Consider the following 16,279-nt stretch of genomic DNA (forward strand, 5'->3'; position numbering starts at 1 on the left):
TCCTACTCCCTCCGTTCCTAAATATAAGTCTTTTAAGAGTTTTCACTAGTGGTCTACATACAAAGCAAAATGAGTGAATCTATATTCTAAAATATGTCTATGTACATCCGTATGTAGTCTACTAGTGTAATCTCTAAAAAGACTTATATTTAGGAACGGAGGGAGTAAAATTTTAAAGACATAATATGATCAGCATCATTGAAGATTATAATTGTTTTTCTTCCGTTGCAACGCACGGGTCCTTTTGCTAGTAAAAAAGTAAAAAAAACATTGGAGAACCTAAATTTATTTTAAACGTACAACGCCCTAGTCTTTTTTTTTTTGGACAGCCCAGGGGTGGCCCTAATTCTGAAGAAAATAAAAAATGGAAGAAAACCTGAGCAGGAAATCTCCTTGAGCATCCCAACACATGCTAGCACCAGCAGCCTCCAACATAAGATAATGCAAGCATGCACTTCAAACCAACGACCCCAGATAATGCGACTCAAGACGATAGTATCATGTTGCTTGCATTATGCAGCTCTGGACAGGATGGCATAGCATACCAGGGCCTGAGCATCGTTGTCCACTGGAGCGTCAACGGCAGCTCCCTCCCTCCGGCCGAGACGAGATCCACCGCCAAAGCTGCTTTGCCTTGCCTGCGACGTTTCATCGATTCTGCACGAGCTGCCCAGCTCACCTGCAGGTGAAACCCCAGATCTGCACTCCACTGAAGCCCTTCGGAGGTCATGAGTGGTCAGGCTGTCTGCACAAGTTTCAGCCGCAGAAGCACAGACACAGTCTCCGCTTTCCTGGGCATGCAGTAAGTTTGAGCTGCTAGATTGACAAGTTGATTGGGCTGGCTGAAGAATTATTTTTGCTTGGGATAAATGGGCTAGGATGGCCACATGATGTTTACACGACCCACAAAATTTCTGAATTATTTCCAGTTCAGTAGTACATCAGAATCTAGACTAAGCCAAGAATGGGCGGCTCAAAAGCTGAAGATTTCCTACAGCCGCATAATTTACAAGTTGAGAAACTTATTCAGGGGAGGGGAGCTCCCCACTGCCATATTCTCATTTGCTTCAACTGTCGATATTATAACATCTGGCCAGACACACATGGAATCATCATTCATGCGGTGAAGCGACCTGCATGATAAAAGGAACAAGCGAATTAGTGGATTGGACAACAGAATCGGAGGCATACCAAATGCATGGGGATATATCTAGGTTTGAAGTCAAACTGTTTGACCAAAAAGAGCCATGGTGCTCCCAAGTGTCACCACAAACTACTTCTAAAATCATACCTCGACGGTAGTACTCAAAGAGTCAAATGAGAATAGCATTTGGCAACGAAAAAGCGAAAAGGAAAATGATGGCATGCAGTGATATTTTGTTTAGGAAATACATTTTGTCACGAACTCAATTATGAATCATTTTCCATTATGATGAAGTGGACAAAATGAACAAGAGATCAAGACCTGGCTTATCATAGTCCATCTTGAGCAGCTTAGAGAAACAAATAAAGGGCATCAGATCAGCGATCCCTTAACTCACACGGTTAGATCACGTTGGTGCTCCAACTCTCAAAAATTAAAATGCACATTTAGCTCATTAAAACTTGCCAAGGGGGTTCATTAATGGTCCAAATCATGTCGAGCTAGCCCTGACCGCATACATGGTCAAACGAATTTATCCACGTATAAAGTACATGCCTCCACTCAAACCATCCACCTTGGTTGATGAGATTTCAGATTTGAGCCCTCTAAACTGGAACGGAGAGAGTATGCAGTCAACACTAGCCCAACACAATTTGGACCTCCGGTGAATCCCTTTCGCATGCGCAGGAGTCAATTGTGCATTTTCAGAGTAGGAGACCAAAGTGAGCACATCATGCAAGTTGAAGTGCTGCAGATGCACTTTACTACATGAAGAATGCTAAATCATGTTGTGGTACCTTCATTATGAGCTTCTATGAAATGGGTTCTCATGCATATTGGAAAGCGATGTGTCCTGCATTTGATCAGGAACTTATATCAGCGACGATGAATAAAGGAAATTCATTTGCCACATAAGAATGTCGAGAGTTGAGAGTTAATTACTTGAATCCTTGCATTGTTGCTTTGGAGCCCATGGTGATTTGCAGAAGGTATAGAGACATTTAATGATGACCTGTTATCGTTTGCTGCATGGCCTTGGTTGTCTTCATCTGTAGACTTGGCAGTCCTTCTCCATCTCTTCAACAAATATATTTGAGGCAACTCTTTGATATTTCTGTAATCGAGCACCTTCAACATGTGACAACATGGAACACCCATAAACTCAAACTTCCTACAAGTACACATACAAGAGTTATCACTTGAGTCGAATCTAACAAAGTGTTCCTTGGGCTTCTCAGAGGGAGCAACTTTGTAGTCAGAGGTTGTTCCAGCCTCTCCACAACAGAATAATACAGAGTCCATGAACAGTTCAAACTCTTTACGAAAGATCTCAAACACCACTGGTGTGTACGTATGGGAAGTTTGCTTTAACATCTTGGCCGGGGGTATCCTTGGATAACTTTGACTAGCTTGGAAGTCAGCTTGGAGCTCAGCGTAGCGATGCTCATCTACTGCTCTTTCATAGTGTTTGAAGAAGGACAGCAGATCCAGTTGAGGGCTCAAGAATTTCTTCAAAATGCTACTAAAACTCTCGGTTTGAAGGGAACTTATCATGTCAGCACAAAATATATGCCTATCATATGCCAACGCCCATCTTTCCCTTTCATCAAACAGTTTAGACAGCCACTCATTATGTCTAAGATCATATTTTTCCAGCATACTTCTCCAAGCAAAGACATATTCTTCCTCTTCCTCGTAGCCAAAGACACATTTGCTAAAATCCTTTGCAAATGTCTTTGAACCTTGGAAAACTTGATTCAGGTGCTTAACAGAATTCTGATATACATGCCAAGCACAAACTCGTTGAGTAGTATTTGGCCAGGCGGCTGCCATTGCGCTGCTCAACTGAATCGATTGATCTATTAAAGCTACCGCTGGTTGTTTTCCATGCATTGCGATCTTAAAACTCTCAAACAGCCACTTATATGACTCAAATGATTCATCATAAAGCATAGCTGCACCGAAAATAATTGTTTGTCTGTGATGATTCACGCCAAGGAATAATGCCAATGGCCTGCCATATCCATTTATCTTGTAAGTTGTGTCTAGACATAGTACATCGTTGAAGTAGTTGAAGTCATCTCTAGATTTTGGGTCTGTCCAAAAGAAGTTGGTTAGCTTGTCATCCTCATCAATCTGCATGGTATAAAAGAACGATGGGTTATCCATTTGCATAGTCTGCAAATATTTTAATATGGCCCCACCATCACCAGGTTGCATTGCCTTCGTGCGCTTTGACCGGAGATAGTTCTTGTAATCTGCTGGGAGGAGAGAAATACTTCGAAGGAAACCGACTTGTCTCACAACAAGATCACCAGTTGCTTTTGTAGTTGGTGTCACTACAGAATCATCTGACAGTTCTGCTTCCCCAGACTGAAGTTCTGTCAATATCCTTTGTGACCTTAGCATATGCATCGTCGAAGGAGGGGCCAGCTGATGATTGTGCTCTGCTTTAAAATCAGTGACCCTGTATTTACACTCTGGTGTGACTTTAATAATCAGCCGTGCTGGACAGCCAATTCTTGTATCCAACCTTGGCTTCTTTGCCTCCAATGATTTTTTATCCCTATTGTAACCCTCTCTTGAGCATACAAAAGTCCTCACTTTGGTAATATTTTCAGAAGATTTATGTGACGTGCTTTTTCGAACACTAAAGCCAACATGCCCAGCATATTTGTTGTAGAACTCATATGCTTTTTCCTCGCTCTCAAATTCCATATCCACCTCAGGAACAAGCTTAGCAAGTGAAGCCTCATCTATAGGTGGTTCAGCTTCTATCATTCTTCTCATTTTGCCCTGGAGAAGCAATCATACATAATTTCAGTAAAAACAAAAATACACTTAATTGTACCAGAACTTTATCTGGACCCAAAACAGGAAGAAAACGGCAAAAGATATCAGCATGCTAGGGCCAAAATGTTAAATTTCAAGTCTGACAGCTAATCAGCTTCTTTTTTACCAGTAGCAAGCGCCATAAGGTGTTCAAATATAATACACTGAATCCAAAGTCTGTAATCAAGAAGAAAAAAAATGTTTTATTTTTGTGATTTTAAGGCAAAGTGGTGCTTATTCTCTACGAAGATCTTAACAAAGCACAATGCAGGGACATAGCTTATAAATTAAGCAACGGAACACCGAGAAGATTTCATGAAGGGAAACCCTGCATGTATTTTGCAATTCAAGGATTGTGGACTTACTGGATCAGGAGTTGCCTTTGGAAATGAGTCAAAATTGCACAAGAGTAGCAGGCAGCCAAACAACTAGACACATGGAACTGATTTTAACATAATTCCCAGAAGTTTAACTTTCAGTATTCAAGGGAAAGGGTAGTTCTTACGTAGCATAAAACTTGCTGTAAAAACAGCAGCAATAAAACCGTTATGGAAAATGGGAATTGGCTAACCATATGTTACTCCGATATCTCTTAGGAGTAAGGCTCACGTTGCGAAAAGACTAACAGAATAGACAACACAAGAAAACGATTATAGGATGATTGCCTCGGGACATAAAGATTGCGGTTTCACCTTCCTGTAAGCGATGCCACAGGCGTTGCAAAGAGTTCTCGGGCCATCAGGGCCACGTCGCATATGGGGTGTCGCATTGCCTGATATACCACACCGCAGGCACCTAATCAAACAGCAGAAAGTTGTCAGGATGATGATAAGTGCAAACATACAGTCGAACTGAAGGCACTTCTGCCACAGGAGAAGCAAAAACGACTGAACTTGAACAAGTGGACTGTAACTGTTTCATCAGCATCAAACAGGAACACCGGCCAGACCCAGAGGCAAGACCATTTCGCCGGTCAACGGCGAGCAAGCAAGTGGACTGTACCGGACGTGGCCGTCGAGGCTGTCGTCGGCGGCGTTGTCGCGGTGCAGCTCCAGCTCCTGCTCCGCCGGCACGATGGCGTACGGGTGCATCTCCCCTCCGCCTCCGTCCGAGGCCACCAGCATGTGCATCATGGCATCACCACCCTGCCACGGCGGGCACGCTCACATGAAGAAAATTCACCAAAGATACCCCTAAAAATTGGGAAAAAACAGTTGAATTTGTACCTTGAGAAGCACTGGCGAGTGGTCTGGGACGAAATCTCGCAGGAATTTTTGAAAACCTCTTTGTTTGTGGGAATCGGAGCTAGGGTTTGGAGCCAAGCAGATGAGCGGGGGTGGGGATGGGGAGGGGGTGATGGGATCCGATGCGCCGGCGCGGTAGGTGGCCTCGTGTGGTCTCATCCGCCACCCGACACGTGTACGCCCCGGATCTCACATGGGCTTACCGATTCCCCTCCTTGTTCACTGACTCAACAGGCCCACCGCTGGTGGACCCCACCCGTCATAAGCCTCTGTACCCCAAAGCCGGACCGGAACCGGAGAACCTGTGACAGTGAGAAGCGAAGCCCAGAAGGGGACAGCAGCGGAACAGAGAGACAGAGAGAGGCGAGGAGAGGAGAGGACATCGCCGCCGCCATGAGCGCCCTCAAGTTCTGCAGCAAATGGTGAGCGGACAGATCCATCCTTGGCATTCGTCCCCGATGTTTCCTCCCCGGTGATCCAAGGATCTAAATAATGGTCGCTCATGGTCGTCTAATCCAATGCATCTTTTTTCTGTTTTCGTTTCTTTTCCTGCAGCGACAACATGCTGTACCCGCAGGAGGACAAGGTGATGCACGTCCTCCTCTACGCCTGCTCGAATTGCCAGCACCAGGTGGTTGCCTCGTTCCGTCTCGGATGATGAAATTGTATTGTGTTTGGATTTGGTTCTTCGTCCTCGAGACGAAACCCTAGGTTCGGTTGGGGATTTGTGGGGTTGGCGGGGCTGATCTGGAACGGTATGTTAGGTTGAACTCGTGGGTTTAGTCTAGATTTAGTGATCCCGTGACTGATCGTGGCTACCCATTTAGGTTTGGTGGCACATTATTATTAATAACACAAGGTTGTGATTTGTTGCTTTGTTCTCATAGAGCAACTCTAGCAGAGCGGCCACATCGGCAGCCTCCATGACGTGTATGGAGCGCACGCCATGATATTATGGAGGCTAGTGCGTAAAAATAAATAAATATTATGGAGGCTGCCGAGGCAAAGCGCCAATTCAGAGTTGTCATATTGCGGCCTTGATATATTTTTTCTTTTTGTTTCTGTTTTATTGGTTGCATGAACTCATTAATCGCACACTCAATTTGAGGGACAGAAACACTAAGTTGAGTTAACATTGCATTACAAATGTCTTGCATAGGTGGTGAAAAGTCGATTTGCGACATTTTCACATTGTAGGTGTTCAAAATTTGTGTACATATATGTAGCGACTATTGTATGCTATTGAGCCCCACCACGTCGATGGTGAATTTTGTGATGAGTCTAGCCGCGGCGGCGTGACTGACCGGCGTGGCAGGATTGGGGGACCTCGTCTTCATCCCATTTTTGCCATGTGTGGTCGTCGAGGTCGGGGACGGCTTTCTCACGGGGGACAATGCCCAATATTGCGTTTTTCGTATCCTCGAATCTCGCCATATTGGCATCGAATTGGCGCCATTTTACTCGCTCCCTCCCTGCTACGAAATCCGCCTGGGGCCTCCTAGTAGGGTCGCTCGACGGCCGAGATCCTCCCTTTACTGTTTGCCGTCAAGTTGTCATTAATTCTGTTTACGCCACTTACCTGAAGGTTAAAACCCTGCCTATATAAGCTGGGCTGTGGCCAGGCTGCATTTATGATTTTATTCCCCATTTCTGCCATGATGGCAAGAACATCCGCAAATACAATTACTCAAAGAAACCAATGGCCCTCTTGATTTGGCCTTATAAATGCTTGATTCCACTGTGAGATCTCTCAATTTACTCTCCAATTAGGTAGAATTGCTAGGATCTTGCACCATTGTTCTAGAATAAATATAGGAAGTGATTTCTTGGCCCTTTGTAATTGTTTTCTGATGCGCCTTGATCTTCTTTGTGAAATCCTCAAGAATTAAATCAATACAATGAGCTGCACATGGAGTCCATTTTTGTTTCTCTTTTCAATCAGCGACTCACCAGCTGCGTTATAGTTAGCTGCATTGTCTGTTATAACTTGAACAACACTACCTTTTCCTACGTTCCCAACAATATCATCTAACATTTCAAACACTTTGCCGTCTGTCTTAGAAATGTCAGAAGTATTGACAGAGGCGAGAATGACCGTAGGCCATTCACTAAAAAGTTGCATATGGATCTTCTGTTTCTATCTGTCCGGCCATCAGACATTATTGTACACCCTGTCTTCTTCCTCTGTTCTTTGAATTCAGAAAGCAAATTCTTTGTCCTCTTAACGTCCAGCTTGAGAAATTTTACCCTCACTTCATGATATGATGGAGGTTTAAAACCTTCACTGTAGTTTTCAATCATTTCAACCATCCTTGCTATTCTGAATCCTTGACAACATTAAAATGAGATAGAAATCTTCGAGGACCTGGCGAATTTGGGTGCAAACCTCTTCTCTCTCTTCTTCTCATGTAAATATACCGACTCACTGTTGTTTGAGCATTGCGATTGTTAGCGAAACGATTTGTCACAGCCTCATCTTCAATGTTGTCAGCTGGAGTATTCTCTTTTTTTTGCATCTGTTTCCTCCATTTCTAAGTTGAAATTCCTTTCTGCTTGGATTCCCCAAAATTTTGAAGCACTTTTTTCAAACATCATCAAGTACTTTTTCACAATGCTCAACATTAAACCTAGTCCTCGTCAAGTGATGCTCAGTCTGTAAACAACCCATTTAATAAGAAGGCAATATTTGCATCTAATTGTCTTCTTCTCATGATCAATTTCATCTCCATGTCCCAGCCAGGGCCAGTCCGATTTTCACGAGCATTCGCCCTCTTAGATTTACTACTTTTGGTAGGACAGTGGCTGACTTTTCCATTATACAAATAGAAGAATTAGAATGGTTAGGTACCAAGCTATCTAATTATTTAATCTAGTAGTGTTCGTACTAGTAGCTAATCTGTGCAACGAATCAAGGATGCCCCTCAATGTTTGATGGCTGTTGTTTCACTCGTCGTCAAGGGAGAGTCTTTTGGGGAGGACCGTGCGTGGGAGCCTGGCAGCCTACACTCGTCGAGGTCGCCGGACGTGCTGCCGGCGGCCTGCAGCCCTACAAGCTGGCGAAGCCGCTGGCGAGAGAAAAAACGAGATTGGGAGACAAGCACAAGAAGACAGACAACACCAATGGGAATGAATTTAGGGTATAATACAACTGCTGCATGATAATAATCTACCATAGAACATAGATGGATGGCCGAGATTGAAAGAGAACTGAGTCGCTTAGAATCTGGATTTGCTCGCGATTTCACACGACCAGATGTGTGATTCAGTCCCCCAAACTTGGATTTAGACTGTGAATCTCTACTATTTAATGGGAGTTTGTATGTTGTTCGCTCCCCTCCCCCCCCCCCCCCCCCCCCCCCCCAGGCCCCCGGGCCCCACTGACCGAAGGATCGTCATTCTCTATTTCCTTTTACCGACCGCAACCCCAACCAATTTGGTAAGTGTTGATTCAATCAAATCTCCTTCCTTCTTAGGATGCACTCACGTGTCTCCCCGGCAGATCCACTGCCATAAAAAGCAAATCAATCATCAATCAAAATTGTCTCCAGCAGCCCTAGCCGGTTCACTACCATACATGGCAAATCAATCTATTTATACCTACACTTCCTAAAAAAGAAATAACATTCCCATTTCGCTCAACCTTCGCCGGCCTCCGTTCCATGCTTAGCACTGTTAGGAAAGCAACTTATCTTTATTGAAGGCCCAAGGGGCATATATATATTACACATGACTTGAGGTGCAAGGAAAGTAAACATAGACTAATAAGGACTCCTAGACTAATACTAATACTTCCTAACACCCCCCCCCCTCAAATGCAAAGCATATGCAATAGCATTGCATTTGAAGAAGTGTAATACTAAAAAAAAATGATAATCCAAATCCGTGTCTTGAGAGTGTCGTTGTAGCATGAAGAGTCTTCAAAACTTGTTGAGTCGCCGAAGGAGATAACGAAGAGATGTCACATCAGAGGTAGACACCGCATCACTTGAAGATACAAGATAAGTATCAAGAGAAGATGGGTTGTCAAAAGAAGATGTCACATCAGAGGAAGACACCGAAGAGATGCCACATCAGAGGAAGACACCGCATCACTTGAAGATACAACATAAGTATTAAGAGAAGATGGGTTGTCAAAAGAAGATGGCACATCAAGAGAATAAAGCATTGTGCAGAAAATCATAGTCCACGACAACCGTGGCGAAAGAAGCTCGGCGGATAAGGCACGATGGACGTAGATCGACAATGCAAAAGAAGTCCAGAAAATCCTATAGAAAACAACAAGGGCAAATAGGCCACAAAAGTTGTATAGAAAGGATCAGGACCGGAGAAAGGCTGACGGACAATGGTATGGTGGACTCGCATGGCATGAGAAACACATAATATCGACGGATTTAGTGGATGCAACGGAAAACAAAAAAAGAAAAACTAGAAAGCACATAGTAGACTATAGAACGGCAAGTGACGGGAGCATCACATAGCAGCAGCAAGCAGCATCACGTAGCAACAGTAAGCAGCTAGTAGCAGCATACAACCATGCGTTGTAGCTGCAGAACGCAAGCACTGGGCAGAGGTAGCAGCAGAAATACATGCTGGAAGAAGGCAGTCTTGTGCACGATCTTGGCAAAAGGGACGCATGAGGCACAGGCGTAAGGCAGCAGCGCTTTGGTGGAACGACGAGAAGCAGCCACGGGCATTACCTGTGTCCATCCAGATCAATCTTGTCCGGCTGGAGCAGCAGCCTTCATGCACAGCCGAGCGCTGGCCTGAGCGGAGAGCAAGGAGGCTGACAAGATGGCTCGGTGTCGCTTGATCTGGAGCAGCACCGGACCTGATGAGGGGCCGCCTCGATCTGGAGCAGCACCGGATCTGCGTCCGCGTCTGGGGCCGCCTCGATCTGGGCGGACTGGGGCGGCGACAAGATCCAAGGCGTGAGGCGGTGCGACCGGATCTGATGAGGGGGCGGCTGGATCCGAGGCAGGAGACCGGCGCGACCTGCGGCGGCGGGTCCTGGACCAGCGACGGGAGGCGAGGCAGGGAGGAGCCGACACGGTCGGGGTGAGGGAGCACGACGGGGAGGACTGCGACGGGAGAGCAGCCAGATCCGACCACGCAAGAAAAGCAGCGGCGAGGCGCGATATTGGATCGGGAGGGCGAGTTGCGGCGCCCGAAAAAAATAACCTAAGCTCTAATACCATGTTAGGAAAGCAACTTATCTTTATTGAAGGCCCAAGGGGCATATATATATTACACATGACTTGAGGTGCAAGGAAAGTAAATATAGACTAATAAGGACTCCTAGACTAATACTAATACTTCCTAACAAGCACACCAAGAAAACCAGGGGAAAACCGGCCCACTACAACCCATTCACGCACGCCTCCCCTCTATTCCCTCCACACACTAGGTTTATTTCTTCAAGGTTAATCAAGTCTTTGATTTTTAGAGAAAGAGAGATAGATGGGTTGATGGAAGAGGAGAACTTATTTAACGGTAAATCAAATCGACAATACCGCCTAATGTACATTAGTATTCTAAAGGTGTGTGTTAGACAGGATTGATGTAACCATTAGAATGTGTATGCTCCCATTGCAACGCATGGGCAATTAGCTAGTATTAGTAATACATGGACTAGTGGCTAGAAAGGACGAGGGGATCGTGTCTCCCATGTCAGCTTACTTGAGTTTATCTTGCCAATAATGTTTCCACAACAACATATCCATCTTATGATACCAGCCTAAACCATGCTTAAAGAGTTGCTCCTTACAAGAACAAAACTGAGATGACTGTCAATTATGTGCACAAGATGTTTTTTTTTTCTGTGGTGATGGATTAGCTTACTTGAGTTTATCTTGCCAATAATGTTTCCACAACAACATATCCATCTTATGATACCAGCGTAAACCATGCTTAAAGAGTTGCTCCTTACAAGAACAAAACTGAGATGACTGTCAATTATGTGGACAAGATGTTTTTTTTTTTTCTGTGGTGATGGATTAGCTTTTTCGCTGTTTGTATTCTTTTCAGTTACGCTGATTTTGAAAATGTTTGATCCTTTTAACATCTTATAATTTTGTATCATGAGTTTTCTCATAGATTTGACTAATAATTGACATATGCTGAAACCACTGACAGGAGATTGCTGCTGATACTTGTGTGTACAAAAGGGTTCTTCGTAAATCTGCTGATGAACCTAAGGACACCCTAAAAGATGCAGCTGCTGATCCTTCTCTGCCACGCACCAAAAGTGTTAAATGCTACAACTGTGGTTATCCAGAAGCTGCTTATTTCCAGGTCTGTAAATGAGCGTTGTTCACCTATGTTTATCTCTGCAGTTGTTGGTAAGGGTTACAAGTATCATCTGTACAGTACTAATACCAAACCATGATGATCATATGTTGTTTTCCTGCATCCTTTTCTATTGATGTACATTTCGATTTACCTCGTTTCCTTGGTCTGCAGGCTCCGACGAAGGGAGAGCGTGGCCTGACGCTGTACTTCATCTGCTGCAGCCCTACCTGTGGTCACAGGTGGAGGGACTGACTGGCTGGCTGACAAGGGGGCCCCCCTCCGCAGAGCGGAGTGTTAGTTCCTGGCACTGAAACTTGACTGGCCCTGTGTTACTCATGACTTGTGTTTGCCTTAACATGTTAGCTTGTGGTATCTGTGTTCCAAAGTTTAGGGCAACTTCGTCACTGTGGGCGTACTGCTTCTGAGCTTGTTCTCTTCAATCTTTATATATATATATATACATATGTTAGTTTGACCTTGAAGAGTGCTTAGGCTGTGTTTGGTTCAACTTTTTTTTATCAACTTCTACTTTGAAAAGCTAAAAGCTAAAAGCTAACCAAAAGGGTAAATGTTCAAAACAGTTTTTGAGAATCTGTAGCTTCTTCCTAGTGTAAATTTCAAAGCTGGGATGCCTCAATTTTTCAGCTTCCAGCTTTTCCGCAGCAGCTTTTCCATAGCAGCTTTTTTAGAAGCTGCAGCTTAACCAAACACAGCCGGATGCAGTGGCTGTGCATCTCCCCCGTTTCATTACCTAGGCCCTTCTCAGCTATCAGATTGATTTTTCTCCTGATTCTTTGATGATTTAACAAGGCTCAAATTTTTGCCTCTAATCTTCCTAATTCTTGCCACTGAAACTTGACCGGCTCCGTGGGGTTGATGCACATGCCTGCAGTTTGTCATCTGGAGTACTGGTTACGAAGTTTATGATGACTTTGCGGCTGTGAACTTAACGAGGACTTCTTTTGCGATGCAGTGCATTGCAGCTTCCCTGTTTCACCACCTAGGTAGTGCTTTTGAGCGCTCAGAGTGGTTCTCTCCTTGATTTCTCCCGATTTGCTTCCCTTTGGGCAAAACTTGAGCCTCTGTAATGTCGTTCATTGTTATCACTGACCTAAAGTTTCAGCGGACGAAGTCGAAATGTGGCGGGGATCTTTCCATGAGTAAGTCCTCTTCTCTATCTGTTGCAAGGCGGGGGCAATTCTGTTCCGCAACTTCACCGACGAGTCCGGTCCGAGATTGCGGAGCGAGAGCGGGCGTCGAGGAGACTATCTTTATTAATGATGATCTTTGTTAAAATAATTGCTCCTCATCTCTTTATATAAGGGTGAGGGGTCAAGGGATAAATACCCACTTAACGAAAAGAGGGGAAACACGAGGTGCTGGCTTTGTCTAAAGCCCCCATCGCCCCTTGCCTCATGGGCTGGTTTCCTAACACCCCTGCTTGGTAATTATTCGTATATTCATGTCTCAAAACTCTGAAAAATTTGATGGGAAAAAAAATGAAGAAAGAACGCATAGTATACGTTGTTGTATTGCATGAATTGCCTCGTCAAAAACCTCAGACGGGAAACATCAGGAAAACCCACTCAAGGAAAAAAGAGTACAATCCACTCAACCATCAGGTTGAGTACTCAATCATCGGGATCGAGATTTTGGCGACGAGTTTGTGAAATTTCTCCCCCTCAACCTTGCATCTCTCGCAGTTTCATCATACCGATTCTCACACACACCTCTTAAAGGATGATGTCGGTAATGATTTAGTGAACATATCAGCAAGATTGTCACACGATTTAGTATGCAAAATCCTCACCTCGTTCAACTGTTGCAATTTGTGTGCATAGAAGAACTTGTGACTAATATGCTTTGTGAGGTTACTCTTCACATAACTCATCTAAACTTGTGCAACACAAGCAACATTATCTTCACAGATAATGGTAGGGGTTTGTACGATGTTCAACCCACATGTCTGCTGAATGTGGCTGATCATCCGCCGAAGTGATACACATTCCTTTGACACTTTGAATAGTGTCATGATTTCCGAGTGGTTCATGGAGGTCGACACAAGAGTTTGCTTGGTCGATTTTTAGGAAAACACAGTTCCACCACAAAGGAAAACATATCTAGTCTGTGATTTGCAATCATGCGGATCCGATAGGTACCCAACATCGGCATAGCCTATAAGAGGTATGTCTTGATTCCTTTTATAAAATAGGCCAAGATCTTTGGTCCCTTGCAGGTAACGGAAGACGTCCTTGATACCTTTCCAATGTCTCTTGGTAGGTGCGAGCAAACTGACGGCGAAAGCAATATATGTCCGTGTACAATTTGTGAGGTACATGAGTGCTCCAACTGCACTCAGGTAAGGAACCTCTGGTCCCAGAGTTTCCTCCCCCTCTTCCTTAGGCCTGGACGGGTCCTTGTCTGGCCGCAAAAATCTCCCGACCATCGGGTCTTAGAAGGATATGCCTTGTCACTAGTAGAAAACAAGGCTTTTGTTTGGGCCTGGCCAGCCCATTAGTCTCGGTTCTTCACGAACCGGGACCCATGGGGGGCATTAGTCCCGGTTCATGAGCCCAGGGGGCCGGCCGGGGCCTCGTGGGCATTGGTCCCGGTTCGTCTGGACCCATTTGTCCCGGTTCTAGGCACGAACCGGGACCAATGGGCCGCGCTCCTGGCCCACACCATTGGTACCGGTTCGTGCCTTGAACCGATATAGAAGGGGGGCGTTAGTCCCGGTTTATGCCACGAACCGGGACAAATAATTTGCCTATATATACCCATCGCCGCGGCAGAGCACTCTGTTTTTTCTGGCCGGCGAGGGGAGGGCATTTGGGTGCTCTAGCTCACCTCCTATGCACATGAGGTGTTTGATGAAATGCCCGAGCCACACTAGTTAAGCTTTCTCCTCTCGAAGCTCGACCTCGGAGCTCCATTTTTCCCGAGATTTGTCTAGATTTAGCGGTCCATCACGCCCCGTCCCCGTTTTCATCGCCGTTGATCGCCCGCGTCGATCTCGTCGCCGGCACCACCGTGGTGAGCCTCTTGTTCTTATCTTCTTTCTCATTTTCTTACTTTAGATAGAGACTTGTATGATTTTCTTACTTTAGATAGATACTTGTCTGATTTTCTTACTTTTGACACACATAATTATATATAATGCACGCAGATGGACCGACAATGGATGTATGGTGACAGACACACCTCCGAGTACATTAAGGGCGTGCATAATTTTCTCGAAGTGGCTGAGGCAAACAAGCAGAATGGTTTTATGTGTTATCCATGCCCTAAATGTGGGAATACGAAGTCTTACTCTGACTGGAAAATCCTTCACACCCACCTGCTTTGCAAGGGTTTCATGCCACACTATAATGTTTGGACGAGGCACGGAGAAATAGGGGTTATGATGGAAGACGACGAAGAAGAAGAGGACGATAACAACTATGTGCCCCCTGAATACCGTGATGCTGCAACAGGGGGAGCTGCTGAAGATCAAGAGGAACCAGACGATGTGCCCGATGATGCTGCAACAGGGGAAGCTACTGAAGATCAAGAGGAACCAGACGATGTGCCCGATGATGATGATCTCCGCCGGGTCATTGTCGATGCAAAGACACAATGCGAAAGTCAAAAGGAGAAGCTGAAGTTCGATCGCATGTTAGACGATCACAAAAAAGGGATGTACCCCAATTGCGAAGATGGCAACACAAAGCTGGGTACCATACTCGAATTGCTACAGTGGAAGGCAGAGAATGCTGTGCCTGACAAAGGATTTGAGAAGCTACTGAAAATATTGAAGAAGAAGCTTCCAAAGGATAACGAATTGCCCGACAGTACGTACGCAACAAAGAAGGTCGTATGCCCTCTAGGATTGGAGGTGCAGACGATACATGCATGCCCTAATGACTGCATCCTCTACCGCGGTGCGTACAAGGATTTGAACGTATGCTGGGTATGCGGTGCATTGCGGTATAAGATCAGACGAGATGACCCTGGTGATGTGGACGATGAGCCCCGCAGGAAGAGGGTTCCTGCGAAGGTGATGTGGTATGCTCCTATAATACCACGGTTGAAATGACTGTTCAGAAACAAAGAGCATGCCAAGTTGATGCGATGGCACAGTGAGGACCGTAAGAAAGACGGGAAGTTGAGAGCACCCGCTGACGGTTCGCAGTGGAGAAAAATCGAGAGAGAGTACTGGGCTGAGTTTGCACGTGACCCAAGGAACGTATGGTTTGGTTTAAGCGCGGATGGCATTAATCCTTTTGGGGAGCAGAGCAGAAATCACAACACCTGGCCCGTGACTCTATGTATGTATAACCTTCCTCCTTGGATGTGCATGAAGCGGAAGTTCATTATGATGCCAGTTCTCATCCAAGGCCCTAAGCAACCCGACAAAGACATTGATGTGTACCTAAGGCCATTAGTTGAAGAACTTTTACAGCTGTGGAATGGAAACGGTGTACGTGTGTGGGATGAGCACAGACAGGAGGAATTTGACCTGCACGCGTTGCTGTTTGTAACCATCAACGATTGGCCCGCTCTCAGTAACCTTTCAGGACAGACAAATAAGGGATGCCACGCATGGACGCACTGTTTAGCTGACACCGAAAGTATATACCTGGACAAATGCAGGAATAATGTGTACCTGGGCCATTGTCGATTTCTTTCGACCAACCATCAATGTCAAAAGAAAGGCAAGCATTTCAAAGGCGAGGCAGATCACCGGAAGAAGCCCGCCATGCGTAATGGTGATCACGTACTTGCTATGGTC

General features: G+C 45.2%; 2 protein-coding genes across 2 annotated transcripts; one reads left to right on the forward strand and one right to left on the reverse strand.

The window, feature by feature from the left end:
* Positions 1–261: 261 nt before the first annotated feature.
* Positions 262–5,394, reverse strand: LOC123425307 (protein FAR1-RELATED SEQUENCE 5-like). The gene is made up of 6 exons (XM_045108989.1): positions 5,203–5,394; positions 4,979–5,121; positions 4,669–4,771; positions 2,087–3,940; positions 1,942–1,997; positions 262–1,133 (listed from the first exon to the last, which is right to left on the reverse strand). Exons 1-5 carry the CDS (start codon positions 5,377–5,379, stop codon positions 1,947–1,949), a joined length of 2,328 nt encoding a protein of 775 aa, XP_044964924.1. The 5' UTR covers positions 5,380–5,394; the 3' UTR covers positions 262–1,133; positions 1,942–1,946.
* A 120-nt stretch (positions 5,395–5,514) lies between these two features.
* LOC123425308 (DNA-directed RNA polymerases II, IV and V subunit 9A-like) lies at positions 5,515–11,990 on the forward strand. Its single transcript, XM_045108990.1, has 4 exons — positions 5,515–5,642; positions 5,776–5,851; positions 11,353–11,511; positions 11,680–11,990. Exons 1-4 carry the CDS (start codon positions 5,614–5,616, stop codon positions 11,758–11,760), a joined length of 345 nt encoding a protein of 114 aa, XP_044964925.1. The 5' UTR covers positions 5,515–5,613; the 3' UTR covers positions 11,761–11,990.
* Positions 11,991–16,279: the final 4,289 nt, after the last annotated feature.

This window comes from Hordeum vulgare, chromosome 2H (genome assembly GCF_904849725.1).
Source record: "Hordeum vulgare subsp. vulgare chromosome 2H, MorexV3_pseudomolecules_assembly, whole genome shotgun sequence".
Classification (NCBI taxonomy): Eukaryota; Viridiplantae; Streptophyta; class Magnoliopsida; order Poales; family Poaceae; genus Hordeum; species Hordeum vulgare.